General features: G+C 40.1%; 2 protein-coding genes across 4 annotated transcripts in view; one reads left to right on the forward strand and one right to left on the reverse strand.

Annotated features, from left to right (window-relative positions):
* LOC134491068 (uncharacterized) overlaps nt 1–3,166 on the reverse strand; it is a 50,993-nt gene extending 47,827 nt beyond the window's left edge. The window contains exons 1-2 of the mRNA XM_063294577.1: nt 2,932–3,166; nt 189–245 (exon numbers count right to left, since the gene is read on the reverse strand). Of these exons, the coding sequence (XP_063150647.1) occupies nt 189–245; nt 2,932–3,096 (222 nt within the window). The 5' untranslated portion in view covers nt 3,097–3,166. The remainder of the gene's footprint in view (nt 1–188; nt 246–2,931) is intronic.
* A 1,355-nt stretch (nt 3,167–4,521) lies between these two features.
* CHD1L (chromodomain helicase DNA binding protein 1 like) overlaps nt 4,522–13,730 on the forward strand; it is a 60,434-nt gene continuing 51,225 nt past the window's right edge. For all 3 annotated transcript variants that reach the window (XM_063294578.1, XM_063294579.1, XM_063294580.1), the window contains exons 1-7: nt 4,522–4,678; nt 5,603–5,715; nt 5,820–5,923; nt 6,553–6,667; nt 7,893–7,924; nt 9,845–9,926; nt 10,408–10,570. In XM_063294578.1, coding sequence (XP_063150648.1) covers nt 4,579–4,678; nt 5,603–5,715; nt 5,820–5,923; nt 6,553–6,667; nt 7,893–7,924; nt 9,845–9,926; nt 10,408–10,570 — 709 coding nt within the window. In that variant the 5' untranslated portion in view covers nt 4,522–4,578. The remainder of the gene's footprint in view (nt 4,679–5,602; nt 5,716–5,819; nt 5,924–6,552; nt 6,668–7,892; nt 7,925–9,844; nt 9,927–10,407; nt 10,571–13,730) is intronic.

Here is a 13,730-nt window from a genome sequence, read left to right on the forward strand (position 1 = left end):
TTTTGCTGCTTGGCTTTCAGTTCAAGTAGACAAATTGGAAATCTAGGTCCAAATCACCTAGAAGCCACCAAGTTGCCTGGCCTTGCCTTTGAGAGTCCTCACTGAGAATCAAGAGATATGCTAGAGATGTAGATATTAAACCTTGAGCAGTATAACTTTTAACCATATTGGAACGGCTGGATACTCACTGTATTGGCCAGGTGCACACAAAGCTGTAGAGGAAAGCCAGATAGTCTGGGGGACCACTGGAAATAAAGACAGAAAACACATACTGGTTTACAGAAGTACTGTCACTATAAATCCCTTAGTCAAACACTATTGTTTTTTTAAAATCAGATTAACATTGCTGCCTTTCCAAAATAAATAACATAGCATACCATTGTGTTTTTATGGTTTTTAATTCTGTAAGCCGCCTGGAGTCACCATGTGTGAGTTGGGCGGCCTTATAAATCTGTTTAATAATAATTAAAAAATGAAAATACTCTTGCAATTTCAAAAATATTTAAATCACACAAATTAGTTCAGAGCAGAAAATACTTAGGCATTGACAAACTAGAAATTATATCTTATAGATTTAAAAGTTTAGTTCAGCTGTCAGCCTGGTCTGAAAAAGCCCTTCTTTAAAAGCAAGAGAGGAAGAAGTATTACCTCTCATGTCTGTTTGCATTTATTGTTCTCCCAAACCTCATTATCGAAAGCCAGTGCCTCCCACTCAGAAATAAATGTGCTGGAAAGAGAATGTATATCACAGGTATGGAAGAATAGAAACCATTTCCATTTTCAGATTATATTAAAAAAACAATCTGAGTGCCTGTGTACTGCCAGTCTGGCATGTGATGTAGGTTCTTGGCCCAGCCCCTTTCTCATCTGTTGTATTTCTTCCAAGATTTTTTCTCTTTGTTTTTCACTTTTTAGTTTTACAAGGGATTTTTTTTCATTTTCATTTTTATTATTTGAAAGTTTTAAAGAACCTACACAAATAAATGAAAAAGGGAAAAAAGGGATAAAAGAATACAGTGCAAATGAATAAGAGATTTACATGTGTCATGGAGATTATAATTCTCCAATATATAATTAATTCCTTGTAAATAACTGAATATTGTGTTATGAAACTGAGAATCGCCATTGAGGTCCAAGCAAAGCAAGAATATCAGCAACTATGGCCAAACCAATATAAATCACAAGGTGAGATTATAAGTACAATCAATTCTAACTACACTGCTAAAATCACTGATCTGATTTGAAAATCTCATAAAATTGAAATATAGACTCTAAGAAAGAAACCCAAAGTTTGGATGTGATACAAATTCATATATTAAACTGTAGTCTAGGAATGGTTGCCAATTTTAGTTAATTTTAAAATGCGAAGTATACTCCCACAAATTAGTTACTCCCACAAATTAGTTGATTCCAAGGGAATCAAACGATTTTCAGTAAAAAGCATATCCTTGCAGCAGTTAGCATTAAGACTAATTCAGGATAGTCTGAGGAAATGTATGGTTTAATAAGTTTTATTAAAAATATTGCAGACTGAAATTCAACTTTTAGGATTTGTTTCATTCTGGTATGAATTGTTTTCCAGAGTTGTTGAGCTTTACAACACTGCCATAAGATACAAAAAAATTATCCAACCTCATTACTTTTCAAGCAATTTTTAGAAAATGAATTCTCTATTTTAGCCATTAGAGCTGGAGTAATATGCTAAGGATAAACATCTTATCTCTAAGTTTAATATTTGGGATAAATCTAATCTTCCATTGAAATTCTCATTATTGCACATCTAATACTACATATAAAATTCAATAAAAGACCAAGAGTAAATTCAAGATTTTACAAACAAACCTCACATAAATGATTCGCTAGCATTCCATAATATGGATAGAGTGACAGCAGATGTTAGATTGATTGGAAGCTCTTCGGTATCTGATAATACTTCAATTTAATATACTCCTCTACTAATAAGTTCATTGAAACTCCATGTTTTCAATCTAGAAGCTCCTCTAGTCTCACAATTATTGGATTATATTCTGCGTAAGTAGGAGCTGCCATGTCTAGAAGATTGGTTAATAATGCATGTCTATCCTTGAATAAGGTTTATGAACTGAAGAGTAGTGTACTTCCTGTAGGATGTTTGTATCTCCACATATCCAAGAGAGATAATAATGACATACAGGTTGAGACATTACAGAGGAGTTTGCTGATATTCCTTTCAGATGAAATAGTTTTATCTATATAAGGGAGAAAAAAACACTGATTTCTCCAGGGATAAAGACATCTCCTTCAGTGATTTTAAGAAATAATTGAAAAGATCTTTTATAGAATTTTGTTATCATAAATTGAGGCAATTGTTATTTTTGCAGATTCAGTCTGAAAATGTAATATTATGAATCTTCTTCTTCAGCAAAGGATCGTTACCTTGTCGTGGTCCAAGCAGTTGCCAAGGATTGGACACAACTGAACATCAACACACACACACCCCAAAAAAACCCTAGCTGTTTGGTCCAATTTTTTACCTTCTTCCTCCTTGGTCTTTATTCCCATTTTGTTATCAATAAGGACTCAAACACTCTTATTAGTTCTGTATCATCCATAAAATACACACAAGCTCTACTCATGTTCAAAAACACCTCCAGACAAAATGGAGTAATCCATCCGTATCTGCTCTTTTTGTCCTGAAGAACAGTTTTATGAAAAGGCATACACTTTCCTGAGCTTCATCCAATACTCAGGAAAGCTTATGCCTGTTCATAAAATCTGTTAGTTGGAAGCTACCAGACTCCTCCTGATTTTCTACCACTACAGCTCTCCTTCTACAATGTCTATAGCTAGAAGCACCAGTTTTGGTTAGTAAACTCCATGCTACCAGTATTAACTTTGGGTGATGCAATTATCGCCCCTAAAACGTGCAGCTGACTTTGCGGCCTCACTAACCGCGTCCACAGGCAGACTCCTAGATTTTTCGGCGCGGCCCGACCGCCGGGGGTGAAAAGCCGTGCCGGAAGCACCCGTAACGCGCCGCACGAAACCCAAATAAAATAGGACGCAAAGCGCAGCTCCCCAGGCTGCTGTCCATAATTGCCAGCCTTCGTCCTTCATGGCTCAAGGAAGCCGGTCCGGCGCAAAATGGGAGAATATTAACAGAAAGAAGGAAGAGTGCACCAAATGCTTCCCTCCGACTCTCGCAGATATTTACGGGGCTGGAGGCGGAGCTTGATGAAAGCGGAACGGGCAGCCAGCTCTTCTTCTCCGTTTGTGCAGGGAATGAGAATTTGACGCCTTACGCGTCAAGATTTGTGTTAAGAACAGAAGCCCTGAGATACTTTAAAAGATCTACATATTATACGTAATATTCTTCGATTCTTCTTGCGGCCGTTTTAGTTCGAGTTTTTTAGACAATGATTGTGTTGGCATACCACGTTACTCATGGCTTCCCCAATTAACTCCTTATTCCTGCGTTCGCAGGCATACAGCAGAAAAATGTCAAGAGTTGGATTTTCACAATACATTATATCTCCTTTTTTATGGTTTAGTGGGAGCAGAACAGCTTGATCTGCTGGACGGTGATTTTCTGCAGACACTTCTCTGTGAAGGGGCAAAACCTAGGTGTTAGGCAACACTAACCGAGTCCGGTACAACTCCGCTCCGGTCCTGCAGCGGGGAACTGCTATTATAAAAGTCCCTGAATGGCAAAAAGGACCATCTTTCATTCGGCATCCTTTAACTGCGCGGGGCGGAATGGCCAGCGCGAAAAGAAGCTGCAGGCTAGGCGTAATGAGGGACACGACAGATGATTCTTACTTGTAATAGGCTTGGATTGTTAAACTCCCATTTGTACTGTCCTGTTACACCGCTCTCCTTAAACTCTTCATGTGAGTCCTCCCCTACAGTTTCACCTGTTCGTTTGTCGATGACTGATAAATGACAAACATTTCAGTCGAATTGGGGGGGGGGGTCACAAGACATAAACAAATCCACACGGCCTGGATTCACACAACGTAACAGGCTAAAATGTTATTGGAAAGCCGATTTGGTTAGATTATTTTTACTAAAACTTCCAGCTTGCAACCCCGCTCCTAAGTAATAGCCCGTTTGGGCGGGAATTGTCCCATCACCCCTGGGTAGGAAAGCTATTACAGATGACACGTCGTTTCTCTTGAAAACAAGCCACAACCCTTCATCACATTAGGTTGTTTTGGATGGGATTAATTTTAAGTTTTAGTATTCAGTATAATGTTATACTGCATACAAGTTATATATACTAACTGTATGAGACGATTACACCAAGTAGTAAAATATGGTTATTGTATGTGGTCTATCTAGTCCAATAAAGGAAAATAGACCGCAGACTAAACGGGCACCAGATACAACGACATTGAAAGACGTATGAACGTCACTGTTCCACAGAACGATGCTGTTTGTAGAACACGCCCAGGTTCGAACAAAAACCAATTACAACGCGGCCTCTTTTCAATCAGCCAATCAATATAAGCCTGCCTATTGCTTTCTTTCCGGTAACTGTTTTGGAAAGTGAAAATTGCAGAAGGAAGAGGGATCGGAGTTTGGTGCTTTGAGGCCTGCATGATGTCTTGCTTTTTCCAAAATCTTTCTAACAAATACAGATCCGGGCAGGGAAGAAAAAGTATTGAAGAGGAGCAGTTACGCCAGTGGGGGTTGACAGGTACGTATCGTTTCAAGTAATTTTTTCCTAAGGTTCGATTAGCTCATTTAGCTAGGCTACTGATAAGCTAGTTTGTATTGTGCAAAACCAGGGAATTGAATTAATTCACTTAAGTCGTGGTTCAGTTAGCCATGGGTTAGCATGTTCTTTTTTATTCACTAGACTAACGTGTCAAATTGGAAAGATTCAAGGCAACTTATATTTAGAACAATAGAAATGCAAAAGGTATAAAAAGTGAGCAATGCTAATTAAGTATATTAAATACCAGTTTCGGCCATCCTCATCAGTCTTCATCTGATGGGAATACAAAGCACCTTGATCCATGGCCTATTCAAAAAGCCTGATGATGTGAAGATAGCCTAAACTGAATTAATTACCTTGTTAATTCAATATTAAGTGGTTCAGATATTTTTGTAGCTTTTCAAATCAAGAATTTATGTGCTGACTGTTCAGAGGGAAAAGTGGAGTACCTTAAAATCTTTTGTCTTGTCTTAAAAGCTAACAAAGATATTATCAGACTGACATTCCTACCTTTGGAAATATAAAAAGCAAGTTCTCTTGAATATTTATGCTATTTCCATAAATTAGATTGTCTTGCCTTTTGCAATCCATAAGGTCCCATCAGAAAAGGAAAGGAACAAATGTAACAGGTTATAAATACAGTATAACCACTTTCTTAATCTAGTATCTTTCTAGATGTGCTGGAATTAACTCCAAGAATTCCCACTGGACATGTTGGCTGAGAATTATGTATTATGCTCCCCTTCTGTGAAAATGGCTGTTGCAATAAGTGCTGATGAAATCAACATGACCTATTTTTGCATAATCAAAATGTAATGTCTAGTCTTTTAGATTTGTCTTATTTCACACGGCTGTTTATGTAAGTTAAAGGTTACTATGCAACACAGTTTCTTTTATTTTTAGGTATTCACCTGCGTCCCTATCAGATGGAAGGTGTAAACTGGCTGATACGCTGCTATGAAACTGGGCATGGCTGCATTCTGGGTGATGAAATGGGACTAGGGAAGACTTGTCAGGTATTATGTCTTTCTGTAGGAAATCTGTGATTTCCTAATTGTCAAAGAAAGGTGAATATCATGTGTGATAATAATACCCAAAATCTTTTTTTAATTTATTTCAGACTATTTCTCTGCTTGTTTTTTTGAGTGGGAAGCTTCATAGAAGGCCTTTTTTGATCCTTTGCCCTCTCTCTGTGTTAAACAACTGGAAGGATGAACTAGAAAGGTAAATATTTCAAGAGTTTATAAATTTCTTGAAGCATGTTCTGACATTTTAAAACTTAGAATGTAATTTGTGAGCCCCCCAGAGTCAGTTTGGAGTTGGGCAGTGGCTAAATATAAATAGTTTGTAATAACATTGACAATTCTGTATGTTATACTTGTTGATAATCAGACTGGTAGCACCTTTTCCAACTAACACATTTTTAAAAAGTTTTTGTGAACTGTAACTCACTTCATCAGATGCATAGATGAAGTGAGGCAAGTTTTTTAACAACATTTGTTGAAAAAGGTGCTGCCATACTCCCTGATTTTTTGCTAAGAAGAAGGTAGTAAAACTTGAGAGCAGTCAAATGTAGAGATAGGTGCAACATATTTTTTTAAAATGCAGCTGTTTTCAAATTTAGTCATAGAGTTCCATTATCCACTTCAGTCTCTGTAAGATAACTGTTTTCAGAAATTTGCTCTGTTGTTGGGAAACAGAGTAGATACTTTGCACACAAAAGATCTTAGGTTTTGTCTCTGGCATCTCAGAGTAGATAGCGTTGGAGTAGATGAATCAATGCTGTTTCATATATTTATAATTCCGATTAGAAGAGGGATCTTGATCAATAACTCTTTTAAACATTAAAATAGGTTTTCTCCAAGCCTTTCCATTGTGATATATTCAGGAGACAAAGAAGAAAGAGCCAAACTACAACAGGATTTGAAATCAAATCATGGTTTCCACATTCTGCTGACTACTTATGAGGTATATCATTCGTAGTTATGACTATATGTTGTTTTGATTAATACTTTGGCAGTGCATTTGACTGTTCTTATCTGACCAGTTTTCATGTCCACATTGATATTCATGAATCTATATCTCAGAGTCTGTGAATAGGAAGTGTCTTTGTCCTTTTGAAGTTTTTGCAGCGGAAAGCGTTTTCTCTTTGAGTAGACTTCCGTACAGCTAAAAATTACCTATGATCTTAACCACGCAAGTTTGAAGTGCAGAACACCACTTCAAACACCACAAAGTTGCAGGAGATGTGTTGTGAAATATGAAGATCCCATAGGAGAGAAGGGAGTAAATGGATGGGCCCATTGTGTTTTCCTTAATGCAATTCCACATCCATAGATATAAAAGATTTCTGCAGTAACTTCCCTGAAAATTAAATTTGACCTCAGTAGAAATTACTCTGTAGGGTTTTTTTTCCCCCATTTGCTCATTAAGGTCAGATAAATTGTTTATTTCTGCATTCACCTAACGCCAGATACACAAGTAGATTGATGGGGGAGGAAAGGCACTGTGTGTCCTTTTTCCAGTATAACAGAAATAGATGGTATGTGAAAAATCCAGATACTCAAAATGCAGATTTTGAGCATGTTGAAACCAGATTATAGAACATCTGTAGGTTATTTATTTTGATTTTATCACCTTAAACTTTTTCTTCAAAAAAATTCTTCAGTACTCTTTCAGTTGGTTCTGCTTAAACTGAACTTTATAACAAACTGTTCAGTTTCTACTCTAGCTAGCAGTGGTTGGATTCACACATTGCCCTGAGGCAGGATTTTTTAATACTGGTAAAACATAAATGCAGAACAAAATGGCTGGACTCATACAACACGCAAAAGCAAACGACGTTATAGCTTACCATGGTGTATGAACCCAGACAATAAGATTTAAAATAGCTTATTTGATTAATTAGCAATTTATTTTATTAATTTATTAAAGTTACAAATCGTAGCTTCTGGTTGAAATATAGTATGAATTGTAGTGCTTTGAAAGTGGCACCAAATGGAGCAAAATCCTGACTATAGGAGGAGGTGAATAGAAAAGGGTTACCTACAACTCCAGAGTTTTATTTAGAATCGTCCTAGTTCGTGCATATATGAGTAAAGCATAGCTGAGTTTCATATGCGAACCATCCCTTCCTGTAAAGTTAACAACAAACATGTATAGTATACAAGTCTTTTCTTTTGCTTGGTTACAGATGTGCCTCAAGGATGCAGCATTTCTAAAACGGTGAGGACGCTGAGTACAAATGTCACATTTCACCACAGAAGTGTATTTGAATGTTGGAACCAGCTCACAGAATAATTTCCATTATTTGGGAGAACATTAGTATTCTACAAAGCATAGTTTATTAAATGCTGGCCTAGCTTGCTCCTAAAAATCACTCGAATTGCTTTCAATAAAGAATAAATGTCTAAAATTATCCTTAGCAAAACAGTAATGTGGTGAGACATTTCACCTTACAGTTGTGACTCCTTATCAAACACCTGTCTTTTCAGTTTAGTGACTACTTTAGTTCTGATCACATATTTATGAAGATGGAGTCTGTCTCAAAATTACTGTTTAGTCCTGTATGGTATTTAAGGTTCACACTATATAATATATAGTGTAAGCTATATAATAGCTTATAATATATAGCTTATAGTAATAGAGGAGCCAGTCTGGTCTAGTGCTTAAGGCAACGGGATAGAAACCAGGAGGTGTGAGTTCTAGTCCTGCCTTAGGCCAGAAAGCCAGCTGGGTGACCTTGAGCCAATCACTCTCTCTCAGCCCAACTCACCTCACAGGGTGGTTGTGGGAAAAATAGGAGGAGGAAGGAGTATTAGGTATGTTCACTGCCTTGAGTTATTTATAAAAAATAATAAAGGCAGGATAGAAAATAAAAGAAATATAAATAAATAATATACCCAGCCAACCTAGCCAGTTCAGTTCTATAGAACAAATTTGCACAAATGTGGCTGTTAGAAGATTACTAGAGTACCTATTTTATCTGTGTTGTGGAATTATTAGATAAATTGGATGAGTTTGCCTGAGATGCAAAAAAATAGTTGTTTTAGTTTTTAGAATCAAGCCAGTTCTTACAAATATTGTCTCCTTTTTGTGCTTTATCTATTTGAATCACTTACTGAGGGGAAGGAGGGAAGACACGTGATAGCCACTTGCATTAGTAGAAACAGATTAACACAACATCTGAGAAATAAAGAGTGAATCGTTAACTATGACCAAGGAGAAGGAAACATAACAGTATTTTCCAGGCTTTCTAATTTTGGACCACTAAACATTCAAAAAATGCAGGGACCATCCAGTTGAACACTCCCTGCTTATATTGTGTTTAACAGCATGGAAATTCATGTTTTTTAGTAAATAATGATTTGCATATGCTTTCCCAACCTCTCCATTTTAAAAAGCTTTTTAAAGCTAAATTGCATATCAAAAGATTTAATCCAAAATTAAGTCTTTTTTTGCACTTGAATTACTTTATGTACCTTATGCCATGATAAGAGCCAGTTTGGTATAGTGGTTAAGGCACTACAGGGAAATATTCATTTCATGTGTAGGCCTGTATATATGCACTGAGAGTGTTCTTAAACTAAAAGAATGAAACCTCTGTTTCAAATTTGGGCAACTTCACATTAATTTTTTAAACAAATCATGAGCTCCCAGGGAACCCCTAGTGACATCTTGTGGAACCCTAGGATTCCATAGAACCCTGGTTGAAAAACCCTGGTTTAGGGGCAAGTAGATCTCCATCCCAGAGAAGTCCCATTTTTTGTTATTTATTGTCATACTTAACTATTTTAATTGCAGTTTTCTTTCTGGGATCACATTCCAGTTAGCTGAATACATGGAGACTCATATTTGTAACTGCTTGAGACCTGTTCACTGTGGTCAGTTTCTGAATTTTAGCACTTATATCCTGAAATAAATGCTTGTATGCATCTACAAACCCCAATAATCAAGGGCTGATCCAGTTTGCCAAACCATCTGACCAGAGTAAATGTGGGGAATCTGTGGTGGACCACCAGGTGGACTACAGTTTGAAAATCACTGTCTTAAACCTTAACAAATCTCAGTCGCACAATGTGAATAAGTTGGGCAAATAGTGGGTCTAAATGCATCATATTTGTGGTCACTCTGTTTTATGTTCAGTTTTAACTGGACGTGTCTTGTTGTGGATGAAGCTCAAAGACTGAAGAATCAGGATTCATTGCTTCATAAAACTCTCTCTGAGGTAAAAGAATAGTACATTCTTGTTCTGTTCAATGAAGAATGTTTCGCAGTACCTTCCTCGTACATTTAGGGGGTTTCAGTTTCTTGGTTATGTTTAGGGTTCAACCAAATAACAGCATATTTCTAGTTTGATGTGAGGAGACGTCCAATATGAGTTAAAGATAAATTATTGGTATTTTTCGTTCAATAAGAAAATAAGCAACATTAAATTTAAAATACTTGGCTTAACTCTGGGGGGGGGGGAAACCTCAATTGTTTCAGAAGAGACAAGTTTTCCAACTTTTCTGAGAAAGTGAATGGAGTTTGTAGATCTAGACTAACCTCTATACTTGATATTAATTGCAAAATAATATTGTGAGTTCCCAAATCATAGCCCCACATCCCACCACCTAATGCCTGCTAACTTGCATTTGTGGGTCTGATGGTTAAGTATGATTGATAAAATTTTCCATTCAGTGTCTAAACTACAGGACGTGTTTTAGTATTCAACAGATTTCAGTCTCCTGCTCAGTGGTACTCCAATTCAGAACAGTCTTCAAGAGTTATATTCCATGCTTGCTTTTATTGAACCAGTTGTATTTCCCAAGGAACTGGTGGAAGAATTTGTTTGCTATTACCATGGAATTGAAAAAGACAGTGAAACAGGCAAGTAGAAAGTTGAGACTCATTGTGGAATGTGAACAGCTGGGATTCAGGTTTCCCTTCTGAGTATGCTGGTGTGGCGTTTCGGGTCCTCGTCGGGATGTGGTGCCAGCTGGTGATGAGACGGCCGACCCGGGCGGCCGGACGGGCTCCTCACGGGCGAGAATGAAACACGACACAACGGCTTGTCAGACGGGAGGAAGCCCCGATAGTCAGTGCTAGCCTCCTTTTATTGGATACACACCAGGAAACGGCATAGTGCCCCAAGGGGCAGAATATAACACTTGCATAGCTAAACATATCACGAAGCCTAAGCATGTATAACTGCGTGACACCTGCATGTACAGTCTCATGCCTGCGGTCACGCTGCAACCCACAAAAACAGGATGTTGCCAGCGTGCCGTTAGGCAGGTTTCTACTTATATCCATATACTAATAAAGCCATCTGCCATAGCCCTGCCCTACCCCAGGCTCATAATGCAACATCTCCCCTGTTTTTGTTTGTTAAGGGCCGACTGACCCTCAGCGTCTCGGTACTTTAGCCTCATGGGTCCAAGTCCCTACGACACAAAAGGATCATGGGGTCGGCGGGAGTTTGGGGGAATTCTTCGTCTGAGGAGTCTTCTTCTGAGCTCAAGGCTAAGAGAGACTGCTTCTCAGAGGGGAGGCCTGGGTCGGGAGAGCGTGCAAGCAACAAGTTAATATTGGCAACATTAGAATCTAAAGCATGTAAACGGTGTTGTAAAAAGGCTATAAATTTTCCAAATATACAAGGGCCAATGGTACAAATAAGAACCAAACAAACCAATGGTCCTATGAGGGCCGAGATGAGGGTGGTAAACCACGGAGAAGCATTAAACCAACCCTCGAACCAGCCCTGCTGTGTAGCGCGCTCCTTTTTGCGTTCATCGAGTCGCTTTTTTAGTTCGTTCATGGAGTCTAAAACTATACCAGAGTGGTCGGCATAGAAACAGCATTCCTCTTGTAGCGCCACACACAGTCCACCGCTTTTAAGAAATAACAGGTCAAGTCCTCTGCGGTTTTGTAGGACGACTTCAGAAAGCGATGTCAAGGAGGTCTGGAGATGAAGAATTGATGTCTCTATCCTTTCTAGATCTTCATCGATGCTGAGGCGGAGGGCCTGATAGTTTTGTTGGCCGGTTACCAGGCCGGCAACCCCTGTGGCCGCCCCCGCCACCCCCAACCCCAATAATACAGACAAAGTAAGAGCGGTCACGATCTCTCGTTTGACCAAAGGGGGGGTAGGGGCAAAATGGGACAAGAGGCTGGAATCAGAGTAATATATAATTTTTGGAAACAAATGAACCTGAACGCAATAATGAGAGTCTGCCAACAGCTTTGGGCCAAATACACATGCAGAAAGCCCAAATGAGCAGGCCCACATGGAGCCAGGGCCAGGAATAAAAAACTGACCGGCAAAAGGGCGAGAAAAGTCGGCCCGGGAGCTAAGAGAATTCCAAGGCAAGGCATATCCACAAGCAAGTCTGCCGCTGACCGGGGTACAACGATACATGTCACAACTCGTGGCATTGGAACAATAGTGAGTAAAATTATCGGGAACAAGGCCCAAACAACAACCCTGGCCCGATAGGCCGGCTATAGTCTGGGACCGATTTCCCCAGCGGCAGGAGGCGTCAGTGGCGTTGTTGGTGATCTTTTCTGAAGAGCCAATGGCGTCATAAAAAGGCGGGGTAGCAATCAAGCACAACCAACAAGAGCTGGTAAGGTTGGGGTTGGTAGAATTTAAAAGTGAAAAGGATGCATCCAACATGTTATAAAAGGCGTTTGTTTTTGGGTTGGCAGGGGCAATGAGCGGGTTGTCGGGGCGCACTCGGTTTGGACCAACGGTTGGTTTGGCAGGGGCAATGAGTGGGTCGTCGGGGTACACTCGGTTTGGACCAACGGGCGGTGAGATGTCGGGCAAAACAGAAAGCTGAATAGAAAAAATTTGGCCCTCATCATGATAGCCGTCCCATAGGCGACCTCCCCAGCGCATGCCAACCAACCAACGGGCCTGAGGCAAGGCCCGTCCATAGGGGGAAAAAGTGACGTTGAGGGGGTTACGTTTAAGTGCGCAACATGCATATAGGGGACAATTCAGACGGGATTGAAGAGGTTTGCCATGGGCCCGGACAATTTTAATATAGTCTTTTTTGGTGGGGGGGTCCCAATAAATATCTCCCGTGGAGACGCAGGACCATTTCCGACAAAAATAATGGCCTGCTCCGCCACACTGGCTAATGTGGGCCGGCGTGGCGGGCTGTTCTGGGCAAAAATAGAGATAAGACTGAGACACCTCTCGGGGCGAGGGAAAACACGAGGGTATGCCATGAACGGCCGGGCCTGCAAAGGCCGTGGCCCCGGTCACCATTTCTGAAAAATCAAAATGTAACATGGGAAACCAAGGCCAATGGGTGCGCTTGGAAACAGTATAAAGGGGGACCCCTAAAAAATCACGGATAGTCCAGGTGAATATTTGCGGGCGATGTGTCTCAAGTGATGCCTGGGCAACAAAGGAGATAAAACATGACCACAAAAGGCCCAACCAAGGCGGGGACGAAGCCATCACCTAGGGAAAAACAAAAAGGGTGGACAAATCAGGGTCCGTGTCAGCTGGTGGGGGCGGGGCAGGGGCGACCAAATAGGGGCGCACGTGACGCCCGGGGACCCATAAAACACGATCTTGAAGTTGAACAGCAGCATAACCCCTGCCCCAAGTGATGAGTTGCGCCGGACCTCTCCACGTCAGGTCAGGAAGCTGTCGATAATAGACAGGTGGGCGGGGGTGGTCAACAGCGGGTTGTGATGCAAAGTGCCGAGAAGCAGCGGAGGCTGCTGGCTGTCCGGTCAAGTTGAGAAAATTGATGGTGTAGAGACAGATATTGAGAATGTCTTGCACCGCTGGGAGGCTGGGGGGTCCTTTTCCCTTGTTGTCAATATATCTATCGAGAGCATGTTTCAAGGTCTGATTTGCTCTTTCCACTATGGCTTGGCCTTGACTATTATATGGAATGCCAAGTTTATGGGTGATTCCCCATTTTTGACAAAAGGCAGCAAAAGCACCGCCCGAGTAGGCGGGCCCATTGTCTGTTTTTATTTGCTTTGGGCATCCCAGCGTCGCAAAAGTCCGAATAGAGTGATT

Source organism: Candoia aspera, chromosome 2 (genome assembly GCF_035149785.1).
Source record: "Candoia aspera isolate rCanAsp1 chromosome 2, rCanAsp1.hap2, whole genome shotgun sequence".
Classification (NCBI taxonomy): domain Eukaryota; kingdom Metazoa; phylum Chordata; class Lepidosauria; order Squamata; family Boidae; genus Candoia; species Candoia aspera.